Source organism: Martes martes (assembly GCF_963455335.1).
Source record: "Martes martes genome assembly, chromosome: 3".
NCBI classification, from domain to species: domain Eukaryota; kingdom Metazoa; phylum Chordata; class Mammalia; order Carnivora; family Mustelidae; genus Martes; species Martes martes.
The window spans coordinates 168,213,271-168,239,972 of NC_137890.1; the positions used below are offsets into that span (position 1 = coordinate 168,213,271).

At 53.7% G+C, this 26,702-nt stretch overlaps 4 protein-coding genes across 5 annotated transcripts in view; 1 reads left to right on the forward strand and 3 right to left on the reverse strand.

The window, feature by feature from the left end:
• Positions 1 to 298: 298 nt before the first annotated feature.
• LOC308339577 (putative hydrolase PNKD) lies at positions 299 to 3,096 on the reverse strand. Its single transcript, XM_080798382.1, has 3 exons — positions 2,954 to 3,096; positions 2,045 to 2,213; positions 299 to 937 (listed from the first exon to the last, which is right to left on the reverse strand). Exons 1-3 carry the CDS (start codon positions 3,018 to 3,020, stop codon positions 745 to 747), a joined length of 429 nt encoding a protein of 142 aa, XP_080654508.1. The 5' UTR covers positions 3,021 to 3,096; the 3' UTR covers positions 299 to 744.
• Positions 3,097 to 3,379: 283 nt separating this feature from the next.
• AAMP (angio associated migratory cell protein) lies at positions 3,380 to 8,128 on the forward strand. 2 transcript variants are annotated; one of them, XM_080798378.1, is made up of 11 exons: positions 3,380 to 3,588; positions 4,049 to 4,207; positions 4,879 to 4,998; positions 5,514 to 5,653; positions 5,910 to 6,054; positions 6,350 to 6,433; positions 6,538 to 6,653; positions 6,793 to 6,896; positions 7,047 to 7,137; positions 7,287 to 7,441; positions 7,664 to 8,128. In XM_080798378.1, the coding sequence occupies exons 1-11, from the start codon at positions 3,468 to 3,470 to the stop codon at positions 7,737 to 7,739; spliced, it is 1,311 nt and encodes a 436-aa protein (XP_080654504.1). In that variant the 5' UTR covers positions 3,380 to 3,467; the 3' UTR covers positions 7,740 to 8,128. The 2 variants fall into 2 exon arrangements, with proteins under 2 accessions (XP_080654504.1, XP_080654505.1); XM_080798379.1 differs by having other exon boundaries at positions 3,381 to 3,588; positions 4,052 to 4,207.
• Positions 8,129 to 8,357: 229 nt separating this feature from the next.
• On the reverse strand, positions 8,358 to 11,360 carry GPBAR1 (G protein-coupled bile acid receptor 1). The gene is made up of 2 exons (XM_080798982.1): positions 11,201 to 11,360; positions 8,358 to 9,531 (listed from the first exon to the last, which is right to left on the reverse strand). Exon 2 carries the CDS (start codon positions 9,484 to 9,486, stop codon positions 8,494 to 8,496), a length of 993 nt encoding a protein of 330 aa, XP_080655108.1. The 5' UTR covers positions 9,487 to 9,531; positions 11,201 to 11,360; the 3' UTR covers positions 8,358 to 8,493.
• A 3,200-nt stretch (positions 11,361 to 14,560) lies between these two features.
• Positions 14,561 to 26,702, reverse strand: part of ARPC2 (actin related protein 2/3 complex subunit 2) — a 31,089-nt gene continuing 18,947 nt past the window's right edge. The window contains exons 7-11 of the mRNA XM_080798718.1: positions 26,322 to 26,415; positions 20,698 to 20,824; positions 19,124 to 19,224; positions 18,569 to 18,669; positions 14,561 to 16,021 (exon numbers count right to left, since the gene is read on the reverse strand). Of these exons, the coding sequence (XP_080654844.1) occupies positions 15,997 to 16,021; positions 18,569 to 18,669; positions 19,124 to 19,224; positions 20,698 to 20,824; positions 26,322 to 26,415 (448 nt within the window). The 3' untranslated portion in view covers positions 14,561 to 15,996. The remainder of the gene's footprint in view (positions 16,022 to 18,568; positions 18,670 to 19,123; positions 19,225 to 20,697; positions 20,825 to 26,321; positions 26,416 to 26,702) is intronic.

The following is a 26,702-nucleotide window of genomic DNA, read 5'->3' on the forward strand; positions in this document are numbered from 1 at the left end:
TCGGGTCTGGCAGGGACCTGTCGGAGCAGTGGCACATGACCTTTTCTGCATCATGGACCCTTTACAAAAGCACACGAGGGCTATGAAGTCTCCTCCCCACAAAGCTGTATGTGTACGCACAATTTCACAGGTGGGGATGGGGGGAGATGAACCACAGGTTCAAATTTAGAACCCATGTCTTAGACATCACTAGCCCAATCCCTGTTACAAACAAGGAAACTGAGGCCCAGAGGGCCCAGTCACTTGGACCGGACCAAGAGGAGGAGTTACCCCCACCCCACCCGCCCCCACTCGGAATGCCCTTTTTGAATTCTCTTTATTTTTTGTTAGAGGCTCAGGGGGCCCCACCCTCCTGGCCAGCAGCTCTGAAGGCTTGGTCCCCAGAGCCCAAGCCTAGGATTGTTGTATTTAAGTCTCTGTGGTCTCCCCAACCAGCCAGCCAGGAACACTGAGGGCTTCTGTGAGAGGGAGCACAAGTAAGTAACCAACCCCTCCCTCGGCCCCTCCCGTCCCAAGGAATTCACAAGCCCACTCCTGGTTCCTTGGCGCTCAAAACACTCTGTGACTTTATTTGCCTTTGGCTGGTTTCTGGGGAGGGGCAGGGCAGGCGCTGGCAGCGGCCCGGGCTTCATGCACCCTCTGGCGGCCCTCACGGGCAAGGGCTGGAATCCTGGCCAAACCCAAAGGACTTCACAGTCTTGAAGGCCACAGTCAATAGAGTCTAGGGGAGGGCTGCAGTGTTTCTCAGGCTTGCACCCCTGACCCAGCTTCAGGAGACAGGGCGTGTTGGGAGGAGGCCCTGAACCTCTGGCTCTCATACTCGCCCGTGTTGGATGCCCGCATGTTCTGCCGAGCCTTCATCTGCTTCAAACGGTCCTTGTCCACTTCCCGCTTGGTGAGGATGAAGAGGAGGATACCACAGGGGAAGCCGATGGCCCTAGGGGTGGGGAGATGTGCACGGGGTTTGGGGAGGGGCCAAGCCTGAGCCAGAGGAGCTGGGGGAATCTCATTCCAGCTTCATCGCAGGAACACTGCAATACCTCTCGTTTCTGGGCAGCCTCCTCCAACTGGCTGCTGGAGGGCCCCAAGCAAATCAGATCCTGGCTACCGCACTGCTTTAAACTCCTTAACAGCTCTCCATCACTTCCCGGCCAAATCCAAACTCTTAGGCACAGCACAAAAGGCCCAGTGTGGTTGGTCCTCTGCCCACCTTTTCACTCCTGTCCCCTACAGTTTCATGCCCCTCGACGTGGGCCCTGCGATCCTGCCATACCGACCATGCAAGGTTCTCCAGACGGCCTATCCTCCTTCCCTCTCCCAAGTGCTGGCAAAGGTTCTCTCTGCTGTAACCGCCCCACACACATCCCTTCCCAGACCCCCTTCTTCATCTGAGTAACCACCACTACCTGCTTGGCACTGTGGTGTGGAGTAGAGCGCATGGAGTCACGAGACCTGGTGGGAATCCCACCTCTGAATCTTAGTTCCAGCCTCTGTGAAATGGGATGGAATTTAAAAAAAATGTTTTGTCTTTTGGATTTAGGGGATGTAATGTTTATCTCAGAAAAAACTAAAACATTACATTGTAAAGTATTGGCACACCTCAGGTGCAGAAAAAAGTGTTAATTTTCCCCTTCTTTCTTTTAATATTGATCAACAATACACACTAAGGTCAGAGTCAGATCCAAATAACGATATACTGAACACCTAGATGCTACTTATACAACTAACATAATCTCACATGATCTCAGTGAAAGAGCTCAATGGGCTTTCAGCCCAAGCTCCCAAAAGAGAGAAGGCGGCCAGGGACCCAAATTCAAATGAGATCAGCTCAGCTTACTACACAGAAAACCCACTGTGCCTCCAATTCCACATACTTTCCCACCTCCCCTGCGCCACTGCTCTGAGATTCCAGTTCTCACACCAAGCAGTTCTGTCCCCACAACCTCGATTCAACTCACCACCTGAAACTTGGAGAAGTTTCTGGGTCCCACCTTCCCCTGTGCCACTCCCCATTGGTGGGCAAAGAGTTTTAGTTAAAACTCACCAGGCGAGTCCCACAGCTTTCATGGGGTTCTTGCCCCTCTTTCTGGGAATGTATTCCAGCTCAGGGGAAAGGGACTCCGGCTCCTCCTTGCACTCTGGGGAGCTATGGCTTTGCAGTGCCCGGGTCCTGTTGTGGGAGGCCTTGTTAGCTGTGGCTCCTGAGAGAATCCCTGTGGATGGAAAGAAGGAGGGTCAGTAAGAGAGGAGGAGAAGAAAGCCCAGGGGAGGAAGGGGAGTGACCGGTAGTTTGAAGTAACAAGTGCCAGGGAGAATCCAAAGGGAAATGGGAAAATTGCCATCGAGGTGGCACCTCTGGAAGCCACTTCCACGTCACTGCGGGCTCATCACCCTGGTGCCAGGAGAGCGAGCTTCGTTGTTCTTCATCTGCTCGGACGACAGGATGTGAAGGACTGCAGTGGGGCTGACATAAGTCGTATGAAGGAAATCCGAGGAAAGGTTTTCAAACTGCAGGATGTTAGCACTGGGAGCTTAAAGGTAGTCTACTCTCTCCCCTTATTTTAGACAAGAGGAAACTGAAGCCCCGAGAGACGAGCTGCTTCGCCCAAGGTCAAACTGCTAATTATCCGGGGCTAGAACCCAAGCCTCCAGAAGCCCAGGGCTCTTTCCTCTGCACTGCGGTGAGTGTGAAACACCTGGAGCGCGGGGTTCTAAAAGGCTTCCCCAGAGCTCCCTCTCGCAGCACGACCCCAGAGGTGTCGCGTAACTTGAGGGCAGGTGGATGAACTGTGTGACCTCTAGAGAGCATCTTTTAGCCCCCAGACTCTTTATGATCCTGCAGAGCGGGGTGCGGGGAGGAATCGACAGCCATGATCTCCTGCTATCGCTGGTCGGGATGTATAAAAAAGGGGGTCCCCTGCCGTCCTGCCCTCCCCGGGGTCCCTCTCCTTACCCCGGAGGACGCGGGCATTTCTCGCCCCCCGGCCCTTCAGCGCCGTAGCAGCTACCACCGCCGCCATGTTCAGATCCCACCCCCTTTCACCGCGCTCCCCGCCGGGAATTGTAGTTTGCGTAAGGGGCCTCCCCCGCTCCTTCCGTCCTGCCTACAGACCAGAAACTACAACTCCCAGAAGCCTGCGAGGGGACCTGGGAGAACTACTCTTCCCAGGAGACCCCGGAGGCGCGCACGCTCGCTTGTTTCCCTCCTGTTGGAGGCGGAGTCAGGCCGGGCGGAGTTTGGGTTCTCCCCGCCACGCCCCGGCCCCGTCTCCCAACTCTGGCCTCTGATTGGTGAATCGGGCAGTTAGCCCCCTTCACTATTGGCCTAGTGGCCGTCGCTCTTTCTGCCGGGGAGTTGCCTACGCCTACTTCCTCCCGAGAGGAGGGGCTCGAGTTCCGCGTCGTCGCGCAGAGCTGACTCTGGGAGGCGTTTGGGCCCAGAGAAGTGGATCGGCCGCTTGCGCCGCATGGAGTCCGAATCCGAGAGCGGGGCCGCCGCTGACACCCCCCCACTGGAGACCCTGAGCTTCCATGGTGATGAGGAGATTATCGAGGTGGTAGAACTGGATCCTGGTCCGCCGGACCCAGGTGAGAACTGCCGCTCCTCGGGCCGTGGGACAGGAGGCGCTCACCCCTGGCCTCTGACCCCTGCTTCTCCCCACTCTCTTCCTCTCCCGACTGGTCATTCCTACCGACCCCTTTCGCCCTTCCCCCCTGCCCTGCCCCCACACTTAGTTCTTAGGCCTGGCAGGGGTGGGGGTTCCCCTGACGCCTCCTCTGGCCCTTCCCCTCACACACCCCCTTCCCATCATCCCCTCGGTCCTCCCTTCCCACACCGTCTCTGGCCAACCCCGGGTCCTCAGACCTCTCCTGTCCTCCGTCCCCCGTGCCCCCGCCTCCCTGCCGCTTCTACCCTCGCTTCTCCCTCTCTGTCTGACCTCAGCCGACCCTCTTGCTACACCCCAGCGCCTCAGACCTCCCCACCACTTCTCCCCTTCCCTCTTTCTTACTGTCTGCCCAGCTGCATCTCTTAACCCTCTCCCCAAAGCAGATGATCTGGCCCAGGAGATGGAAGATGTGGACTTCGAAGAAGAAGAAGAAGAGGAAGAGGGCAACGAGGAGGGCTGGGTTCTAGAACCCCAGGAAGGGGTGGTCGGCAGCATGGAGGGCCCAGACGATAGTGAAGTCACTTTTGCGTTGCACTCAGGTAGGTCTCTGAGGGGATCCGCCATCAACTCAGTGCACGTGGGCATTGGAACATCAGACACCTGCTGTGTAGGGAGTCTTTGGAGGGACAGGGAGTTGGGAAAACAGAGGCTGGCCTTGCCCTGGAGGAGCTCGCACTATGAGGGCCTGGGGGAGATCTTGGCTCCTGGAGCCGGCTGGCTTCAAATCCGTCTCTTGTTCCTTAGTGATTTGTGATCTTTATTAATCTCTCTGGGTTTTAGTTTGTTTTCAGAAGGTTACCTTGTAGTAAATTAGAGGTAGTTGTACCTTTTTGAGCGTGTTTTATATAATTCTCTCAAGTATTAGCCCTTAATAAGGGAAGTGACACGGTGCTTTCCTCACTCTGTGCTCAGCCGGGTGACACCCTGTGCTGAGACCTGGAAGCCTACACGTGTACACTCCTTGTCTATCTGGGGCGGTGAGGGCAGCAGCACTGGGGAAGGACTTGGAGCTTGGCAAGCATGGGCTGGGATTGCTCCAACAACTTGTTGCTTGAAACTTAGAACTTGGATGCACCCTTCTTTTCCAGGAGGAAAGACATGTTGCTTTGGGTGGAAGGGGGTGGGCTTCCTGAAGGTCCCGAAGGACAGAACCCGGGGTGGGGGGCGGGGGAGCCCTGTCCGCTTACTCATGGACTATCTCTTGGGACAGCGTCTGTGTTTTGTGTGAGCCTGGACCCTAAGACCAACACCTTGGCAGTGACCGGGGGTGAAGATGACAAGGCTTTCGTATGGAGGCTCAGTGATGGGGAGCTGCTCTTTGAATGTGCAGGTGAGGGGGTGCGGGTGTAGTCGTGTTACTTTGGAGGTCTTGGGGGCTAGCCTGCAATGGTTGTGCATGCAGCACCATTTACTGGTCCCCTTTGGGGCGAGCTCTGTGCTGAACCCAAGGACCTCAGAACAGAATAACCTAGACTGTCTTGGACATGGGGAGGGAGCCAGTATTGGCCCGAGGAGTCTGGGGAAGGTCTGGGAGGAGGTAGCAGTGGCCGTAGGATATTTAGACAGAAAGGAGGAGCTGGTTTTTTGGGCAGGGTTATGGAGCAGACAGAATGGGGAGGACATAGGCCTGGGCTAACTAGGCATGGTTGAGTGGAAGGCTACCATCGCCGCCTCTAGGGAGACCTGTGGGGTTTGGCTGAGTATTGACTCCTGGAGTGGCAGTGAGCTTGAGTCCCCTGTTACGGTGAGACCCACCTTTCTCTTCCCAGCTGGTCCTTTCAGGGGGCCAGACACATGGGTCCTGTTCTCCTGATGTTCTCTCTTTCTGCCTCCTTCCCTTTGCAGGCCATAAAGACTCTGTTACTTGTGCTGGTTTCAGCCACGACTCTACCCTTGTGGCCACAGGGGACATGAGCGGCCTCTTGAAAGTGTGGCAGGTGGACACCAAGGAGGAGGTCTGGTCCTTTGAAGCAGGAGATCTGGAGGTGAGATCTTCAGAGTGGTGTTGAGCTGCCCGGGGCCTTGGTAGGTGCCAAGAGCTGGGGGAGTCCAGTCTCGCCTTTACCAGACCGCACCGGCTCGAAGGCAATGTGCTGCCCAGGCGCAGCACGAGTGTCTGGCTCTGTTCCTGTCCAGTCCCTGCCACCCTCAGAAGCAAGGACAGCTTGGGTGGAGCTTAGGGAAGGGCTCCTCGGGGAATGGGGTGAAAGGCCTGCCTGCTGACCCCTTCTCTCTGCCCAGTGGATGGAGTGGCACCCTCGGGCACCTGTCCTCCTGGCTGGCACAGCTGACGGCAACACCTGGATGTGGAAGGTCCCAAATGGCGACTGCAAGACCTTCCAAGGCCCCAACTGCCCAGCTACCTGCGGCCGAGTCCTCCCTGATGGTGAGGGTTGTCTGCCTTCCTGTCAGCCAGGCTGCCGGGTGGTGGGCTGCAGGTTTCTGTGGTGTCTTGGGCTCCCTCCTGGGCCTGAGCCAGCCAGCTCTGAGGTCTGCTGTCTGGAACATGGACCCAGGCCCCAGAGCAGACGGCTTCCCCTCTCCTGCCCTGACTTTCCGCTAGTCCCAGGGGCAGCGTCTGCTCCCTTACGGTCCTGTCTCTCCCTCCCTGCTGTTCCCTTGCTGGGTGTGTCTGAGAGCGTTGTCTGTCCTCCTCTACATCTGTGCCTGTGGGCCTTCAGGGAAGAGAGCTGTGGTCGGCTATGAAGATGGCACCATCAGGATCTGGGACCTGAAGCAGGGAAGCCCGATCCACGTACTAAAAGGTCTCCAGGGCGGGACAGGGGTTCCCTGGGTCTCTGTGCGGAAGGCCTGGGGCGGGATATGGGGGCCACGACGAAGCCTTACTTCGCCGTCTGCTCTGTCCTAGGGACTGAGGGTCACCAGGGCCCTCTGACCTGTGTCGCCACCAACCAGGATGGCAGCCTGATCCTCACCGGCTCTGTGGACTGCCAGGCCAAGCTGGTCAGTGCCACCACGGGCAAGGTGAGTGTAACCCAGAGCCAGGCTGCCGAGCCGCTGCTTCCCATGCCCGCCCCACCTCCACCCCGGGGCTCTTCTCGTCCCCTTTCCTCCTCTTCATCAGCCCTCCTCCCATCCTCAGATTCTCTCCCGGGGATTCTAGGTGGTGGGTGTTTTCAGACCTGAGACCGTGGCGTCCCAGCCCAGCGTGGGAGAAGGGGAGGAGAGCGAGTCCAACTCTGTGGAGTCTTTGGGCTTCTGCAGTGTGTGAGTGTGAGAAGGGCCTTGGTCTGGAGAGGAGGCCAGCTGGGGAGGAGGGTTTGGCGAGGGGTGCCTGGGCTGGGGAACCAGGGAGGAGTGCAGGGTGCGGGAGTCCAGGGCTGTCCGCTAGTGTGAGTGGTCCTCTCCTCTGCCCAGGATGCCTTTGGCAGCTGTTGGCTACCTGGATGGGACCTTGGCCATCTATGACCTGTCTACGCAGGCCCTCAGGCACCAGTGTCAGCACCAGGTACGGGTAGCCTGGAGCCCTGGCAGGGCTTGCTCTCTGGTACCCCCCCACCCCCCTCCTTAGCCCTCCCCTCCCTCTCTGAGAGTCAGAGGCAGGCCCCCCCACTTCCCCGGTCCTGATGCCCACTCTGTCTCCTGGCACCGGTGCAGTCGGGCATTGTGCAGCTGCTGTGGGAGGCGGGCACCGCCGTGGTTTACACTTGTAGCCTGGACGGCATCGTGCGCCTCTGGGATGCCCGCACTGGCCGCCTGCTCACAGACTACCGGGGCCACACGGCCGAGATCCTGGACTTCGCCCTCAGCAAGTACGAATCTGGCAAGGGCTGGAGTCTCTTTGAGTATTTGGAGGATGGGAAGAGCCCCTGGAGGGCCGCAGGGTCCTTGGGGTATGGGAGGGGCTTCCTAAGGGACGGAAGGTGGACCCCAAGGCCTGCTGGCGACCTGTGAGCCTGAAGTGCGGTGGGCGGTGGGCTTGGGGCTGGGCTTCAGGGCCCTTAGGCCCATTGACCTGCGCTTCCTATCCACAGAGATGCCTCCCTGGTGGTGACTACATCAGGAGACCACAAAGCAAAAGTATTTTGTGTCCAGAGACCTGACCGCTAACGGCTGCAGCCTCTGCTCTGGTGTTGAGGGGTGAAGGGAGAACCCCACCAGCAGAGGCGGTAGGGTATGGGGGAGGAGGAGGCAGGGGCCTTGGACTACTTTCCAACCCCTTCAAACTGACTTGCCCCCTTTGTCCCTTCTCTTAAGAGACCCAACCTTTGTGCCCGCCCCCACCCTCGCCCAGACCTGCGGGTCCCTCAGAGTGGGGGGGTCAGGCCTCTTTCTCGTTCACCTTCGTTCGCTGGTGTGATCACGGGGCTGTGTGTTTGTATGTGGGGAGTAGGTCCTTGAGGTTCCCGTTCTTTCCCTTCCCAAGTCTCTGGGGGTGGAAAGGAGGAAGAGATACTAGTTACAGATTTTAAAAATGTAAATAAAATATACTTCCCAGAGACTGTGTGTTTGTGGGTTTTGTGGCATCTGGACGTGAGGAACCAGGGAGGGGCATGTCAGGGTGTGAGGGGCCCCGCAGAATCTGCTAGGCTTCGAGAGCCCTCAGCTGGCCCTCCCCGACGGTTGATGCTGAGGGAGTCGGATCTCTGTGGATGCCTGTCTGACTTTAGTTCTCTGCTGCTCCCGGCCCCCCCCCCCCCTTTCGGAGATGCAGAATGAGATAACCGTGACTTGGCCAGAGTTTATTAGGTCAGGGTGGGGTCACATAAGGGCCTCTGATGCAGGGCCGGGGGGACAAGAGGAGACTGGCTTGGTGGCGGAGATGGACAGATGCTTCGAGCAGGAGCCAGCAGAGGCCCTTCCCCTAGTTCAAGTCAAGGTTCACGCTGCTTTGGCTACTGGTGCGGTAGGCTGTGCGGGTGCCAGGCCCAGTGCGGGGGACCCTTCTGGGCAGCATGCGCAGGTACCTTCGGGCGGCCGTCCTCCAGGGGGCTGTGTAGCGCTGATCCCCCAGCCCCATGGCCACAGGCACGGCTGCTGCGCTGGCGCTACCCAGTGAGATGAGGGACAACAGAGTTCCCGGCCCCAGCGGCGGGCGCTGCTCGAAGGCCAGGACTGAGAGGAGCAGGGTGGCCACATAGGGCCCCCAGCACAGCCCAAAGAGCAGCGTGGCCCCGGCCTGTGCCCTTGCCTGCCTCCAGGTGAGGGCTCGGGCCAGGGCCGACGGCGCACCACGGCACACTGCCCGCTCCAGCCGCCGGATGTCCTGCAGCTGGCGGTGAGCCATGGCCAGCACACGGGCAGAGAGCAGGGCGGCGGCCCCCACGGCAGGCAGCAGGAGCCCGTAGACTTCAAGGTAGAGGTAGGGGGCCGGGAAGACAGCCTGGGAGCTGCAGTTGGCGCCGGGGGCCCAATGGTTCCACCCCAGGGCTGGCAGGCTGGCGAAGAGCAGGGGCCCAGCCCAGGTGAGGAGCAGGGCCAGCCATGTGCTCCCTCGGGGCCGCAGGGGCTGCCGCACTGCCATGTAGCGCTCACCGTGCACCAGCAGGAGGTTGGCAAGCAGGGACAGGAAGGAGAAGTTGGGTGCCAGGTAGAGGAAGAGGCAGGACCAGTAGCCTCGGCGGCTCTGGCTCCAGAGGCCGGGCAGCGCCGGCAGCGCCAGCCCTGTGAGCAGCCCGGCCAGCAGCAGGCTCAGGAAGAAGCAGCCAGCGGGCGGGCGGCGCAGGTGCCGGTCCCTGGCGATGCCCAAGGCCAGGAGCAGGTTGGCGGCGACGATGAGGATGGCCAGGGCCAGGGAGAGCCCCAGGGCCCCTGTGGGAACCGGGCTGGGTGCCTCCCTGGTGCCGTTGGGGGTCATCTTTGGCCTGAGGACAGGGGAGGCCTGGAGCAGCAGCCAGCGTGCCTGAATGAGAGATGGGCAGCCAGAATTAGGGGGCGCTGGGCAGTCGTCCAGAGGGCGCACAGCAGCAGGCTGTGGGCCTAATCTTGTTTGCTGAGAACATTTTTTCCCCCCAAATAACTGCCTGTTGAAATTTACATAAAAATTCATATTCTGGGCTTCTCTTAAGTTCTCTCCAGCAACAAGTATGCCCGGCGTGCTGACCACGGGCTGGAGCTGAGGGGCAGCTGTATTCCCCCAACTCCCCAGGCTCTACCCATGTTGGCCAATGCTATTACCTCTGGGCAGCCGTTTTAAGGCCTCTGTTTAGACTAAAGGGTGGACCCACCCAGCCCCAAAGCCCCAGAGTATTTTGTCCATCCCTGTCTCCACAAGGCAAGGCCTCCACATTGGCCAAAAGGTAGAACAGGGTCTGGCTGGTGTGTCGTGGCTTCTGGCCATCGATCAGTTGAGAGCCTCCTTCAGGTTGGGCTGCGGTCAGGGCTAGGGGTGGGTGCTCTGATGAAGGAGGGGTCCCTGTCCTCGGATGCTCCCAGCCTGGTTGGCACCAGAGCACTGGGAGAGGGTAGCCTGCTAAGGGTTGGGGGGTCAGGGCAGGAATGAGTGAGGCAGAGGCAAGGGCAGGGCTGGCTGAACACCTGAGTCAGTGACAGGCCACAGCCATGGAAGGCAGCAGCAAGCAGGTTGCCTTGTTCCCCTAACCACCCCCTATCCCCCGCCCCCAGTACATAACGGCTCAGTGAGCAGCCTCCGGGTAGGACTTCCAGCCCATAAACTTGACTCATCTGCACCACACTAGCAACAGAGCCCTTCCTGGGAACTGGAGGAAGAGAGGAATCCCTGGGGAGGAGGAGGATGCCAGCAGCAAGGAGGATAGCTCCCACACCTCAGGGAGCTGGCAGGAGGAGCCTGAGGGCAGGGCCTGGCCGTTCTGTGACTCTGATCTGGCCCTGTCTTTTCCTTTTCCTTTCTCGACCGGCACCCTGGCCCCAAGGCCACATGGTGGGGAGGAGGAAGGGTCCAGGCCCAGGGGGAAACTCCTGCTACTGTCGGCAGGAGAGAGCATCGCCTGTTGCTAGGATTAAAGTCAATAAGGAAAGGATTCCTACCTGCCCCCACCCCCAAGTCACCGGATCTGAGGGCAACACTGTCTCCCTGAGCTCAGGACCCTCCTCTCTCCAGCTCCCCCTAGGCCTACCAAGGCCTGCCAAGCTACTACCCCTCTCCCCTCTCCTCAGCCTATTTCCTCTTCCTCAACCTCCCCCACCCCTCACGCTGAGCTCTCTACCCAGGACATCCTTCCCTCTCTAGCAGGCCCTTTAGTTTCTGTTCCCTTTGTCCCTGAGCCACAAACTTTATTAAACCCCATGAGACCTCAGGGCCCCTGACTTCTTCAAACCTGGACTCTCGTCCGGGGCTGGAGGTCCCAGCACTCCCCTGGAGGGAGACCCACCCCTCCTCCCCAGGAGCAGCATGAAAGGCAGGGCTGACCCCTGGGCCACCTTCCCAGTGGTGTGCTGGCCCGTGACCTGCACACCGTGGAGGCTCTGGTGGCTTGGGCTGGCTGCAATGGCCTCTTCAGGACCTGGGGCTGAGGTCTCCAGGTGAGGTTGGGTGATGGGTGGGGGCAGAGGGCGTGGAGGGGGGCAGGGAGGAGGGCGTAGCTACTCACATGGCTCTTGAAGGCAGGTGTTGCTGGCCCAGCCTGGGCTTGCCCCTGGGGGTCAGGGAGTTGCTGTAGGCGGGCCTGCAGGGCTTCCTGTGCTGTCTGTGGTCCCTGTGGCCGCTGAGGGCATGGTGCCTCCACTCTGTGGGTACTGCAGGGCCCCAGGCTCTCTGCTGCCCAGGCTCTGCCCCAGCCTGGGCTCTGGAGGGTTGGAGCTGGGGTTGGTGGGGCTCAGCCTGGCCACGCCTCTGGGGGGTGGAGCCTGGCACTGGCTGGGCGTCAGGAGTCCGGAGGCTGGCCGGTCTTTGTCCAGTGCCTTCCCCCTACCCTGTACCTGTGTGCCCCCTCCCCAGCCACCAGCTGTACCTTGCCACCAAGGTGGCAGATCCCCTACCTCAGGGGAGCCCTGTCACCTGCTGCATGCCTAGCTAATCTGAGAAATGCAATCCAGTCGAGGAGGAATCAGGGTTTCGGCTACCCCTCTCTGCTTCTTGTCCCAGTGAATACATTTACATTTGATGAGTTGTAAACCCCTGGGGGTGCTGACCAGCCAACGGCACTCCCAGCTCCGTTAAGTTAATTAGGAAGAGCAGTGTCTGATGGCAGCCGGGGTGGGGCTGTTTGGAGCTTGAGGATCTTTCCATCCTATCACCTGATGGGCCTTTCGGTTTATAAAGCCAAACTTCCTTCTAGAACCTAGGGTCATTCTATACTTTTCTCAACAGTTTTGAGTCTAGTTCTGGGCTAGGAGGTAAAAAGTCGCTCTGGGCTAGGAGGTGTGGCATTTGGGCAAGTTACTCCTGGGCCTCAATTTTCCCACGTGTAAAATACAACAAGTAAAACCACCTCTCTGGGGTGTTGGGGACTATCACAGAGTAACATTTGACTCTATATATCCCAGTGCCTGACACTTAACAGGAGGCCTCCGTGATGAGTAAGATGTGTGAGCCAGTGTTGGAGGCAGAAAGCCTGGGTATGAATCTTAGAATCTCGGGATCTTTTTTTTTTTTTTCTGTGTGAACTTGGGAAAAGTACTCAAGTTCTTTTGCCTTCGTTTCCATCTGTAGAAGGGGGCTTGTACTGTGCTCACCTATGGCGAGACGAACCCCAAGCTAATGTGTGGTGAAGACTTAGATGAACACTAGGCCCACAGGCAGCTGTTATTAACATTTTTAGGATTCCTGCCCTCTGCCTGTCGCTTCCCTCCAGCCACCTGCCCCCTCTAAGAACTCTGTAGAGAAAGGCAGATTGAAAGCTCGCGAAAAGCAAGAGGAGAAGGGCACTTCAGCTCCACAGAGACACTGAGTGGAGTAGGTACAGGAGAGGAAGGGCAAGTTCAAGGCTAGGGAGCCAAGAGGTGTGATGCTCCAATTTTCACTTGTATCAAGTGAGGCCTTGGGGTGCCAGAGAGAAGCAGGCTGAAGTGTGAGGGAGCAGGTAGCAACTGCAGCAAGAAAGCTGGAGATGAGACATGGGGAAAGACTGCCCTGCTCAAGAGCGCAGGTAGACTGAGATGGGGACTTTGGTGCCCTCAGCGAGGAAGGGCAGGGAGAGGAGACCTGAGCTGAAGGCTGTGGACCCGAGGGGTCTAGCTCTGCCCATCTTGCAGAGGATCAGGGGAACCGGGGAGGCAGGACTTCTGTTAGGACAGCAAGTGGGAAGAGGAAAGAATCCAGCCTCAAAACCCTCCTCCAGCAAGCTGGCGGCCAGAGGACGCTGGCTTCTAGCAGCCGGCCCTCAGACCCACGCTATCTGGTCAGGCAGAAGTCAGAGGCTCTGGGAGAGTTCAGCCTGGGGACTGGACAGAAGTGGGTGTGCGGCCCCTCAGATGTTGGACTGCCAGGAATAAACAGACCTCCTTCTGTTCCCAGCCCTGGCCTCCTCCCTAAGGGATCCAGGATGTCTGTGTTTCTTCTTCACTGCTTTGTCTAAACACTGTGTGTGGGATGACGTCCGAAGGGGGCGGCTGAGGCAGCAGGGGCCAGGAAGCCTGGGTCCTGTCTACTCCTCACTGGACCATCCAGGCCTTCTCTGCTCCCTCGCCCATCTCTTGTGTGGACTCAACCCCAGCCTTCTCCCCTTGGCCCATAGGAGGGCTGTGGTGCAGATAGTTTCCAGACCCTCGATTCTAGCTGCAGGCCGACCTCTGTGGTCCCCATTCTCCTCTCCTCCTGCAGAGCCTCTATTGTGGGGCCCAGGCCTGCCAAGGAATCCTCTTGGGCTTCCTATTTGAAGCTCTTTGCTGACCTTGGTGGCCTGGGGCTGGGTGGGAGTGGTGTGCAGGGGCTGGGGTACTTGCTAACGGGACCTGGGGAAGGGAGGTGGCACCGGGGCTCTCTGGATCCTGGCTGCCCTCCAGGGGCCACTGTCAACACTCTTTACTCCCCCCTAGGCAAGAGCAGACAAGCCCTTGGGAGCCTCTGGAGGGCACTGGGCACAATCCTAGCCAGGACCTTGGCCTCAGGAAGCCCTGAGGCCAAGGTCTCTGGCCAGAAGACACTCTGGTCTTTCCTGTTAGGGTTAAGCCAGGTTCAACATGGGCCCCTCAGAGCCACTACAGTGCTTTCAGCAATCCCAGGAGTGGGTAGCTTTGCTTGAACTCAAGAGTCTTCACTTCCAGTGAGACCAAAGGGAGTGGAGATGGCAACTGCTAAGTAGTGGGAGAGGGCTGACGCAGCGGCCGGCGCTGCCTTCTCCACGTCTGCCACCACCAGAAGTGGGGGACAAGGGGTCACTCCTCCCCAGCGCACAGGTTTGTTGGGATGGGGACTGAGCTATGTCCCGAACTGAGAGCCCATTTCAGTGGAGTCTGAAATGACTGGGTGACTGAATGACCTATAGCTTTCAGATTTCTTGACTGTGACCCACAGTAAAAAGGGGGGGGGCTTTTATAATCTAATCAGGGTGTGTGTACATAACCAAAACACATTCCAAAGTCAATACGTACCCTTGAGAAATGTGATACACTCTGATCTATACTAGCCCATTAAAAAAAAAAAAACAAAAAAAAAAGCTGGGGCGCCAGGTGGCCCAGTTGGTTAGGTCTCTGTCTTCGGCTCAGGTCATGATCTCAGGGTCCTGGGATTGAGCTCCACAATGAGCTCTTTTCTCTGTGGTGGGGGTGGGGGGACTGCTACTCTCCTCCCACCACTTGTGCTTGCTCTTTCTCTCCTCAAAGAAAAAATCTTCAAAAAAAAAAAAGGCCAGTGATGAAGTTACATATGTGACAGACACACAGAAATACATAACCCCACCAACACACACACACACACACACACACACACACACACACACGCCAGACTGTGGACAGGGTCCTGGCTGAGATACCGCACTACAGTCATTCGAGATGCTACCACTGGGGGAGCTGGGTGAAAGGCACACAGAAATTCTGTATTATTTCTTAACAGCTGCATATGAACCTACAGTCATAACAGTTTAGGAAACAAAAATATCAGGACAGCTCACAGTTCACGAAGGAGTCTTAAAACCAGTCTGAAACACACTGCACTAGATAGAGACAAGTTAAAAGGGAAAGCAAGAAGCTAAAAACTGCCAGGATGGCCCTTAGACCATTTCAAGTACTCCTAACATTCTCTATTGAATATTCTGAACGATTTTATTTTTGGGATTAGTGTCCTGCTAGCTAGGGACCAGCATACATTTCTAGGCTCGGTACTGTTAGGCAAGCATCTCTCCAAAGGGAATTTTGCAGAATGCCAGTCTTATGGGATCCTGTGTGGGAAGAGAAAGGGTGGCCAGTTAGTCTGCATTGGGCCCACACCCTAACACCCATCAATGTCCTGCAGAACAACACATGCCACAGAACTCGTTGTGGGAAATGCTGTGTATTATCATCCATGATTAAAGAACTAGCCAGGAGGAGCCTGGGTGGCTCAGTCCTTAAGTATCTGCCTTCAGCTCAGGTCATGATCCCAAAATCCTGGGATCGAGCCCCGAGCTGGGCTCCCTGCTCAGTGGGAAGCCTGCTTCTCCCCCTCTCAATCCCACTGCTTGTGCTCTCTCTTGCTGTCTCTGTCAAATAAACGAATAAAATCTTAAAAAAAAGAAAAAAGAAAGAATAAGCCAGAAAACACTTATGTGACTATCACAGTCCCGGAAGCTTCTCGGCCACAGCCAGCCAGACTTGGTAACAAGCAGGCTTTACAGGAAGCACGTTCACATTTACTCAGAACTGCCAACCAAGAGCTCACTAACCAGCCATCCTCTCTCTCCTAAGGGGTGGTCAAGGGACTCCTGGTCTAAGGTTTCCCAGATTTGGGTCTGTAGTTTAAGGGCAGTGCCATGTGTACTCTTCTTCCCCCTCTTCTCTCTTTTGGATTCAGTCTAGAAACCCAGCAAATTCTCATGTAAGATAGAAAGATTTTCTTTATTAATGAACCCAACCGTATTTCTTTAGATACAGGAGTTTTGAACTCAAATACTTAGGAGAAAACAAGTTAAGATTGCATTATCCTGCAACTCATTACCAGTAACATATTGCAAAGCGCAACAGCTTGGAAAAGGGGGAGGAAGACAAGGGAGTGAGGGAGGGAAGGTAAAGAAAAGGAATTAAGTTGATCAAGTGGAAATCCTTTTTTTCTTTTTTTAATTCTTGAGAACTATGAAGTCCTTGCAAGCACAGCTCGTTTCTGCAGATTATTTTCCAAACGTGTACAAAATGGAACCAAAACGGAGAATCCCTTAAGAACCTGAAGAGGGGCAACGTTGAGAAGCTACGATTATCCAGCAGCAAGTGTTCCTGCCTTCAGCTGCCAGCCGCCTCCTCTTCCTGTTCCTGAGAGTTAGCGGGATGAAAACGTCTTCCCCCTTCAAAAGCAGAGAGAAGTGTGAAGGCCAGTTTCTGGCTCACCTGTCCTGCCGCCCCACACTCCTGGACTGTGGATGTGATCCCAGAGACACCAGACACAGGTGCGAAAGCTCCTTAGAGGCTGTGGGAACTCTAGGTCTGGAATAAGCCCCAGCTCCCAGAGAGACTTCATCAGCTTTCCTCCTGCTGAACACTTTGGGGACACTGGGGAGCACCTGTGCCAAGCCCACAAGGACATTCAATGTACCAAGCTAGACAGGACAGTCCCTGGCCCACGGTGTCTGGCTGGCCTAGACCTACTCGAACTTCAGTCAGGACTCAACCCTCTTCCAGGCCAAGAGCTCGGGGCCCCTCTTACACAGCTTACACCCCTTCAGGCTCACAGATAGCAGCTCCTTCGATCTGACCACATGGGAGCAGGATGCTCGAAACTTCCAAGTACAGGAGCTGTGTGCTGCCTTGTGGTGACCACACTCTCGGTTACAGAACACTCGCCCAATTTTAGGCTCCTGAATCTTGGCCTTCTGTCCCATCCAGTATTTCTCTGGAAGGGCCAGCTTTGGGAACAGGCTGGTTCCTGAAGACAGAGGTTGTTTGGTAAAGCAGCCTGGAAGCTAGGGCTGAGAACTATGGGAAACTGGGGCAAAGATGGGGGGCTAAATTTTCCTGTCCTGAATGTCTCACCCAGCCCAGATTGAAACCGGAGTGTTTCCCCCACAGCCCCATCCCGCCATGCAAAGCTCCTGAGTGTTCAATTCCGGCGAGAGCACCAAGCCAGGAAACCATCCTACTCCAGGTAGCCCGTTTCTGCTGCCGGGAGTGGGGGTTGGGGGTCCTGGCTTCTCCTACTCATCCTTAGTAACACGACCTGGTTTTCAGCTTAGATATGGTTGTCTGCCTCCCCCTCCTCCTTTCTGGGGCCCATCTCTGCTAAAGAGAGGTTACAGAACAGAAAAAGCCAGAGCTGCTCTTTTTAAGCCCCAGGAAGGAGGTTTACGGACAATTTGTTTGTTTTAAGGATCTACCCTTCCCCAGTTCCTCACCAGGATAGGGGAGACCCCTTGTGGGGAGACACTGGGCGGTGGCTGCCTTGTTGTGCTCTTCTGAACAGAAGAGAAGTTACAGGGCTAAAGATGACACAGGCAGCCCCTTATGGACTATTTACAAAGCCAGCCTTCCTATTTGGTGTGGGATGGACTGACGAGTCAGGCTTCCTTCTGCTGTGCCCAGCTGCCTGTTCACCTCTCAGCCAGTCTCTTCACTGGCCCTGGAAACAGCACAGCATCGGCTGCCTTACTCTCGAGGTCACCAAAGTGACAAGAACGGTTCCGTGGAAAGCCAGAGGGGCAGGGGACCTTGGAAACTCCGGGAGGGAGGCCAGGTTCTAGAAGAGGTGGAAAGAGCGTTTGTGTCCCAGGACATATGCCCTCCCCACACTGTGTTGGTTTTGCCCATTTCTGGCCTTGCCACAAAGCTGCAGAGTAGAAGGGGTGACGCTGCAAATTTGCCACCATGGCTTCTGGACACCTCTCTGGAAGCGGAGGACCCAACTATAGCCTGAATGCCCCTCCTGAGGCTCTGGGCAGGAGCTACAGCGAGTTACTACCTAGCCTCTAAAGCGACCTCTAAAGCCTTTGCCCGAGGAAATCGGGAGTGACTTCCACTGCTCTGATGTTCCTGAGACTGAAAACCCTCAGCTCGGGTACCAAGACTCAGGCGCCTCTCTCATCCTGTCAAAGTGGCAGCAGAAACTAGCTTGGCGGGAGAGGCCTCACGTGCCAGGGGAGAGAACTCGGAGCCCTGTGCACACCATACCTGCCAAAGATCATCCCTGAGAGGAGCTGGTGTTGGCAAATACGCTGGCTGGGAGGAGTGTGCAGAAGCTTAGTTCACCTCAAGACCCGAGTTTAATGGGCATAGAAGCTGGCAGATAAGCACTTACTCCTTGAGAACAGGATCGCCTAAATTTCACCAGAAGGGGCATCCAAACCTGACATTTTGCTTGAAGACCTCAATCCCTACCTAGGCTCCAGGCCACACTGGCCTCTCCTGCATGGAGCCACAAACGGGAGCGCTATTCAGCATTTCCATCCCTGAGAAAGACAACTCCATCTCCACGCAACTTCCTGCCAAGCAGCAGACCAGGGGATAAAAACAGGGGGTGGCTGCAGGCCCGTTCACTCAGCTAAATGTCCGTAAGCAAATCTCTCCCCTTTTCCAGGAAGACCCTGAGGACTGACCTCTTAACTCAGGCCCAAAGAGAACATAGTGCATCTTGGTAAAAAGGTCCCTGTCTTCCCTAGCTGACATTTTGCTAGCTCATGAAGATGTGGAACAAGGGAATCCGTCCTGGCCCACTCAGGACTGAAAACCTGTCCATCCCATTTTTGGTCAGTCAGGTGGCTCCAGGCCTGACCTTGCCTGCCTTTCCCATGTAGGCAGCAGCTACCAGACACCTGGAGGGCCAGGTCACCCACATCCACTATTTTCCTCTTGGTGAAATCGGGAAAGGAGGGTGGTCCTGCCTGTGAGACCGCTCTACTCACGTGATTGTTTTCATTTCTTTTTTCTCGGCATCTGGACGTGCACGGTTCAGCACCTTGAGGAAGTCAGATGTTTTCGCCCGCATACGTGTGTGGATATAGGCCTGGGAGCAAATACAATGGGTACTGAAGCAGTCATGTCCTAGAAAGACAGCTCAGCTTTCAGTAGAAGTTATCAGGAAGGTCTGGGAACATATGCCCTGGGCCTGACACAGGGCCATGCAGGCAAGCCAGAGAGCAACCCTTTCTGGAGACATATGTTCATCTCTCTACTGTGCAGAGAGGTAGTGGGGAGAGATGGAAGGAAGGCCATGGTATCTTAAAGTCTCCAGAACCATTAGAGTTCATCAGCCTGGACTATAGGAATGACTTTTTTTAAAAAAGTAAACTCTACCTGCTGTATGCTGCTCAAACTCACAACTCTAATCATGATCACGTCACATGCTCTACTGACTGAGCCAGCCAGGTGCAGCCCACGCAGAAATGACTTTTTATGCCATTAACTCCGGTGGAGAATGACCTAGAGCACAGGCCCGAGGTGCTGTGGTGCTGCCTCACCTTAGAGCACTTGATGTGGTAGTGCAGATAGTCCCGGAACGTGTGGATCAGGTTGATGGTGTTGTCTCGAGCACTGGCGTTGGTGTGGCGAGGGAACAGCACTGCGGGCAGGGACACAAATTTAAGACGTTAGGGTAACATCAAGGCCAAAGGGCAAAGGGCGGCAAGATCAGAGCCTACAGTCAGCTCTGATCTCTCCCTGCCTGAGGAGAATGCACTTGTTTCACTAAGCCCAGGCTCTGACAAGGTGTTCTCCAACGAGGAAGGGATAAGTACTACAACAAGGCAGGTCCCAGGGAGTGCAAATGGAGGCTATGTCAAGGAAAATGGAGGAGGTGATGGCAGAAAACCAGGGCTCCCCTGGGAAAGGGCTTAGTGCCGGGCATCACTCTAGGTCATGGTCTCTTGAAAAGGTGGGACCACTGGCTGGGGGTGGGGGTGTGACTTTGGAGAAAACACCTTATCTTTGACATCAGCACAAGGAAACACAGCCTGCCTATCCTCCATCCATGGTGCTTTGGCCTTCAGAGGCACTTGGTTCCAGAAGATTCAGTGGTCTTGTGAACGCTAAACACTGTAAGCTCCAAGGACCTCAACTTTCCTGATGAGAATAGGCAGCAGGAGCTGCTTTGGCCGGGCATGAGAAAAACCCCTCCCAGGGGACCATGCACTGAAGCCCCCTGCAGCCACTCTGCCCTCTTCACCCCTCCCTTCAGCTTTCTGGAATCCTCCCCATCTCCCGCACCTACTCTACTCAGTGGTCTTGGCAACAGTAAAATCCTCCAAGTAGGTGGCTTTGCTAACGTGAAAAGGAATACCTCAAAAGAAAGGGTGGGACCCCGGTGTCCATTTGCCCTGAGAAGAAACAAACACCAGAACCAGAGGTAACTACGTGGCCTAGGATCTAAGATGCCAACAACCAGACCGTTTATATGCACCATAGAGAGAAAGGCTGCCAACTAAAGCATGTGGCATGCGTGAACTGTAAGCTGTGTTCCAACCTCAAAGACGTCACACGACAGAAACGCGTAGCTCGGATTTCAGGAAACATGGTAAACTGGCGGGCTCATCACCAATCAAGAGGTGCACCGTCAGGAGTGAGGGGACTTCAATCTCACAAAAGGCAACATCTCAGTGGCATCGGGTGCCATGTGTGAACAAGTGGTTATTTCAAACTGTCAGCTATAATCCCGAGCCAGCTCACTGGTCTGGAGCAACCATAAGAAGGGAAGACTTGAATTTCTTCAGTGGAATAAGTGAATCATGGCCGGAGTGCTGGCTCAGGAAGCAAAAAACCAAGAAACGCCAAATGCCAGAGAACTCCCTCCCACTTAGCTGTTTTGTGGTGCTTATGTGGTCCCAAGTCTTTTTAGACACCAGGGGCTAGATTTTTTTTCTCCCAGCACTTAAGAAAAACAGGGGGGGAAAAAAGAGGACTGTGGCACTCCTTCCCGCAGTTAGCGCACTGGCCGAGAATGATCTGGTATGCCTGCTTTTGCCCCTTCCACATTTTAACAAAGCCCTGTCCCTGTTCAGGCCTCCCGCAGCGGGAAGGCACGCCCCACGCCGCTCACCGAAGGTAATGTAGCCAATGTTGTCACCCACGGCAGCGTCGGTGTCCTTCAGCTCCAAAGGCGGTTCCCTGTGGCTGAAGAGGACCTGTGGGGCTGTGTGGCTGGCTCTGCGGCCTTCTTTGAACTCCTGCACAAGTAAGCAGAAGAGAATCTGACGTAAGGAGAACGGCAGCTTCCACTACAAGGCTGGCCCCACGGGGTGTGCCCTCTGTAGCACTCCAGAGCGGCAGACGGCTACGAAACACCTGGCCCGATGTAGGACAGTGCCACCTGCTACCGACGCGATCTGGACTCAAAAGGCAGAGACCACGGAGTCCTTAACAAAGCTGACCTTCAAAATGCGATGAGAGCATTCTTTTTTTTTTTTTAATTTTTTAAGATTTTATTTATTTACTTGAGAGAAAGAGAGAGAGTGGGGAAGAGCAAAGGGACAGGGAAAAGGAGACTCCCCGCCAAGCAGGGAGCCAGATGCGGGGCTCCATCCCAGGACCCTGGGATCGTGACTGAGCTGAAGGCAGACACTCAACTGCCTGAGCCACCCAGGCGCCCCTGATGAGAGCGTTCTTAATCCCGTTCCCTTTCTCTTGCTTTGCAACGACAGAGGCAATTAAAGAGGCAATAAAAGTCCATCTGAGACTAAACAGACAAACTGCAAAGCATGAGAGAACCAGCTTACATTTAGATTAAGGACTACTGCTGATTTGGTTCTTTTGATTTCATGTGGAGAGGCTGTATTTATCAGGAAATCTTGAAAATCTCAGGGTGCTATGGAACCCAGGCTCTAGCTTGCTTAAGACTCAAGATAAAATCTTAACTCTTTTCCTCTTTGCCTGAAAGCCCGTTAGGAGCTGGCCCATTTCTCACCCACCCCCCACCGCCCCTTCCGCCCCATCTCTGTGTCTTCCCCTTTCTTGAAACCAGGCTTTCTCGGGGCTCTGGACCTTCACATAAGTCCTGTTTCGCAGAGGTATCTTAGACCATTACTGTTTAGAATCCACCAAATAGAACTTCAGACTAAATGTAAGCCCTTCTTGGGGGCAGAAGACAATGGAGTTAAAGAAGCGGAGTTGTTTTAGGGTTCATCACTGAGAGAAGGAGGCTGTGTTACATGAAAAGTGAAAGCCTGACCGTTAATTCTGGTCTTGGATGGCTACAGATTCAATCACCACCACTCTGCCTAAGAGCAAATCATCCCTAAGAAAACGTCCCCACCCTCTTCAAAGGATAGGAAAATGAGGATGTAAAAACCGGGTCATTCCTTGTTATGTTTTAATCTTCAAACCACAGGCTTTTCTAACGCATACATTCCTGTGTACATACCAAAATGATACAAGGCATCCCTGTATCAACCCAGATGTGCAAGAACAGAACTAGATTTTCCAGCAACGCCGGTAGAACAGGGTGATCCAAATTCACTGAATGATAGCAGAAGGATGGAACCGAGGGCTAGGTAAAGCCTCGGAGCGTCAGGAGGACCAAAAACAAGCTTCCACGGCTGTTTGGTCTGTGATGCTCTTCTGCTGCTGCTCAGATATGACCTCCTCTATCCTGCCATCTCCAGCATACTCGGGCAGCTGGCTGCTGTCTCGTCAGCAGTTCCCATGTCTTCTAAGTCTCTACTATGGCACTTTATTATTCATTAACAGTCTGGCTTCCCTACCAGGTTGTAAGCTCTACAAGCCAAGGATCCTCCTTTATTACTCTGTATCCATTCCTTCTTTTTCAAAGAGGCCGGCTAGCACACGGCTTGCTGAATGAAAGCAAGCACTTTCTACCCTTGCTGACTTAGTGCTGTCGTACTGTAAAGGAAGGGACAGGGACTATGCTTCCATCTGTAGGTAGGAAGAAAGTGCACAGGGCAGCAAGCCCTCAGCAAATTAGCAGCAAAAGAAGGGTAACATCTTAGGAATTCTAATGCCCAGTCTGGGATCTTACCTGTTCCCCTATGCTGCCTCCTGAGCCGGCACTGCCTGGCTTCTAGAGCTTGGTGGAAGATAAACTACCAAAGCCAGGTTAGGTTAGCTCCCTCTTAAATTTTGTTCCTCAAATGAAAAATATTTGGAGAGGCAGAGAAGGAGTCAAGATCATTCAAAATGGAAATTCCTAAAGCAAAGCTTCTGAGATTACCCATCTCTAGAAAACATTACTTTTCATTCTGCAAAGGGTTGGGAGGTTTTCTCACTTCTTTTTTCACTCTTTAGCGCCCCTCCCCTGGGGGGACGGGGAGAAAATAGAACAGATAATAATTGCCAGCATTTTCTTGTGTTTATTAAGTTTCTCGAAATCACTGGTACCTGTTGGCATTCAAACCCAGATGGGGTGCGTGTAAACCCATGGTGACTTATTAGCACGGATTCCTTGGGTTCTGTGTGCAGAAAACCACACGTTAGATCTGGTTAACAGTGCACTTCTGACTTGGGGCTCACTCCCGTCCTTGTTTCTTCTTGCTGAGCTCTCTTAAATAATACTTCAGAAACAATCAACCAACCCACACAAACAGCTCTCCTTTCTTATTAGGGTTTTTGTCCTGTATCTGTCAGCAATGATGCCTCTTTCTTCTTCCTCCAACTAGGATGTCTTTTGAGTACCACAATACTCTTTCTCTCTTCCATCAAAGCACAATTTATGATAGGAAGTTCAGCATAAATCCAAATATATACAAAAACGGAATATATGATAAAGGTAGCATCTCCAATTGGTAGTATAAACACAGGCCTTGAAACAATGACTACTGAGACCAGCGGGTAGCCATTTAGGAAAAAATGATGGATCCATCTTTCAAACCATATACCAGGAGAAAACTCCAAACAGGTAATCAAAAGATTAGGTGTAAAATATGAAACTATAAAAATACTAAGAAATGATACAGGTACATTTCTTTAAAATCCTGGAGTAGGGAAGGTGTTTCTAACCATGACTCAAAATCTAGGAGCCACAGAAGAGACGGACTGAACTTTGTGAAAATAAACTTCTGCATTGAGGGGAAAAACCCCCCACAAACTCTAATGACAAACTGGAAAAAATATCTGCAACTCCTACATAGATAAAAGGCTATTCTCTCTAGTACATAAAGAAATAGAGAAGATCAGTAACCCAACAGAAAAATAGGTAAGGATAGAGACATCTCAAAGGGAAGAAAAATAAATAGCCTTCAACATAAGAAAAGATTTTGGACCTCATTCCCAAGAGTATGTAGGTATCATTTTTAATCCACCAGATTGGCAGAAATCCAAATGTCTGACAACATACTCTGGAAATCGAGCACCCTCATGCATTGAAGGTGGGAGGCAAAAGGGCACAACTTCCATGGAGGGTCTGGCAATATCTACTAGAGTTCCTGTGACTCCGTGCTCCCACTTCAGGAAAATATCCTGCAGCTATGACCACACAGGCATCCAGGTAGACAGGGTCCTCAACATCCTACCTTCACGCCTGCCTAGAAGGCACACTGCTTGTGTCTTGTCCCCCAACATACAGAAATCAGTGGACTCTGTTTAACTTTTCTTGGTTATGGGGGCTGACGTTAAGATCTAAAAATATGAAAAATATTCTAGTTCACCATACGCTAATCTCCAAAACTGTACTGTTGTTCTTAGTGCCTGCCACAGAATGAGCAGTGACATGATATCTACCAGACTTTCTCTAGTGCTCAGCTTGCATGCTGACGAAGATAGTGCACTAAAGGCAAACACTAGAATATCCATGTGAGTGGGGAATGGAAGCTCCTGTTTTCTTCTCAAAGGCAGGACAGCAACGGTCAGAGTTGGCTTGCTGACGGACAAAAGCAGCAATCGTGTTCTGAACCAGGTTGGAGGTCCACGCCGGCAGGGGGAGACCCACAAAGGCCCACAGCAAGTAGGTCAGTTACCAGGATGAACTTCAAACAGCATCCCAGAGTCACAGCATTCTGTGCTGGGCATCCGCTGTTCTAGGAATTTAAAGTAACGATGTCCAGGAAAATTCTCAGATAATTTATTTTGGAGCAAAATCCAGCAAAATAAGCCCAGGTTTCTAAGGTCATTTCAAATAAACTGTCCCAGCCTCTGACTCTGTGGAGAAGGAGGCAAGGCAGATGGCTTCCCGAGCACACAGGCTTTCCACATTCCTGGACGCCAGATGGGGCTGCCCGGTGCCAGTCCAGTCACTAACTAGAGATACTGGCAGTGCAAAAATGCAGAGACTCCCTCTTCCCTTTGAGACCAGTGCCCCACCGCCTGTACTTTGAGGGAGGAGTTTAAATTCATATGCAAAAAACCACACAAAATTCTCCTAGGGAACAAATCTCCTGTAAACTCTCCAAGATAAGGTCTGTTTAAAGCATAAAAATAAGTTAAGATGTCGCCGGGAATAAAATGGAACAAGACTGGTAAAAAACCAGCCAAATCTAAATATATACTTCATAGCTTTTAAAATTAGTTTGTCAGTCTGGATTCAGCCCAATTTCTAAGCTACTGCATTTAATTCCCTTGTCAATTCCGCCTAAAAACAGATGAAATGCCTGTCTGGAGGCTTACATTTAGGACCCAAGATATAGGTCTATACATCTGTGTACACACACACACACACACACACTCTCTCTCTCTCTCTCTTTCTGTCAAAGTTTAGTGCTCTCAAATGCTGAAAGTGTCAATATTCCAATTTTTTCTGCATAGTGACAGCAAAATTAGAGTTTCTGATTAATTAGACTAAACACAAAAAGCCACCAGAGATGGATGAAATTGAGGCTCTTACTTTTGAGTATGTCCCTAGCCGCTTAGAGAAGATACCCATAAAATATCCTCACTGCATTAAGCACAACCATCTTTCAACTCCATGGCGCAAAAAAGAGTCTGTCCCAGAATTCTTAAATCTCCTCACCCTGCCAAGGAACAGGATGAATGTACAAAAGGTGTTCGACAATCTGACCGCCGTACTAGCTACTGAATGCTGAACCATCCTGGAAGAAATCAGCCTGAATATACCACTTCAACGATGAGCTCTCCTATCTCAGAGCAAGCAGCTGGTTAGTAGACAGCTTGACAAAGCCACAGTGGGGTATTGTATCAGACTGGAGTCCAACTGTACCAGAAATCCAATTACCAAATGTCCCACTCAGCCCCATTCCTCTCCTTGGCAGGTGAGCTCCTTCTGAGGGAGGCGCTCTGCAGTGACCTCGGACAAACCCTGGCCAATCTGCCTGGCTGTCTGCCCCCCGACTCTGTCCTACTGAAGCACTACCTGCTGCTCAGGAATCTAAAGACTCCATTCTGAGAAGACCTTACGACTAAACCAAGCCAAGAACGGACCTTGCCAGAAACTGCAGGAAACACAAGAGGGTAGGAAACATGACTAAGCTTTAAACTGAAGACCCTATGGCAGCAAGGGTGCTTGAAACTTAGTCATACCGTTAGTATGTTTAATCCTCAATTCACTCTCCAGTCCAGTGCTGAAAAGGCAAAAGGCACTAGGGAAAAACGACACGCAATGAGTTCTATGGAGGCTGTCTGATGAAATCTCTGACAAGTGCCGGCACCCTCTGAGCGGCCCGTTCTCTCTCCTATGCTCACGGTGTGCTTTGATGCCCAGGTGTAAACCAGCACGCCACAGTGCTCCCCCCGCCCCACCGCAAGACATCCGCAGCATACCTGCATAAACACTTTTCCAATGACCACATCGTCGTCATCCTTAAACACTGTGCTGAAGACTACTGTGACTCTGTCCTTTTTAGATTCAACGTACCTGAGAGGAACAAAACCCATGAGATAAGAAGAATCAGCATGAGATTTTGTCAAGAACTTGACTTCCAAGTGAAGGAGGCGGGTAAGTCCTAAATCAGTTAGTTCATAAAACAAGGCGTGCCAAGGGAGACTCAGTATGTCGGACCAACAGAGTCAGCGTAACACATGCACACCCCGAGAGGCAGGAGAGGACCATCACCCTGAGGAGCTGGTACTGACGTGTCTGTGTGGTGGGACATGGAATCTGGGGTTACTAACTCTCAGAACTTCACTTTAAAACATTTCTTT

What these genes read in the sequence shown, in the direction of transcription:
- LOC308339577 (XM_080798382.1), bottom strand. Translation starts at nt 3,020, where the DNA reads ATGGCGGCGGTGGTAGCTGCTACGGCGCTGAAGGGCCGGGGGGCGAGA. An exon ending in AAATGCCCGCGTCCTCCGGG is followed by an intron (nt 2,214 to 2,953) that starts GTAAGGAGAGGG and finishes TTCCATCCACAG; the next exon opens with GGATTCTCTCAGGAGCCACA. An exon ending in AAAGCTGTGGGACTCGCCTG is followed by an intron (nt 938 to 2,044) that starts GTGAGTTTTAAC and finishes CCCCACCCCTAG; the next exon opens with GGCCATCGGCTTCCCCTGTG.
- AAMP (XM_080798378.1), top strand. Translation starts at nt 3,468, where the DNA reads ATGGAGTCCGAATCCGAGAGCGGGGCCGCCGCTGACACCCCCCCACTG. An exon ending in GCTGCTCTTTGAATGTGCAG is followed by an intron (nt 4,999 to 5,513) that starts GTGAGGGGGTGC and finishes TTCCCTTTGCAG; the next exon opens with GCCATAAAGACTCTGTTACT. An exon ending in GGCACCAGTGTCAGCACCAG is followed by an intron (nt 7,138 to 7,286) that starts GTACGGGTAGCC and finishes GCACCGGTGCAG; the next exon opens with TCGGGCATTGTGCAGCTGCT.
- GPBAR1 (XM_080798982.1), bottom strand. Translation starts at nt 9,486, where the DNA reads ATGACCCCCAACGGCACCAGGGAGGCACCCAGCCCGGTTCCCACAGGG.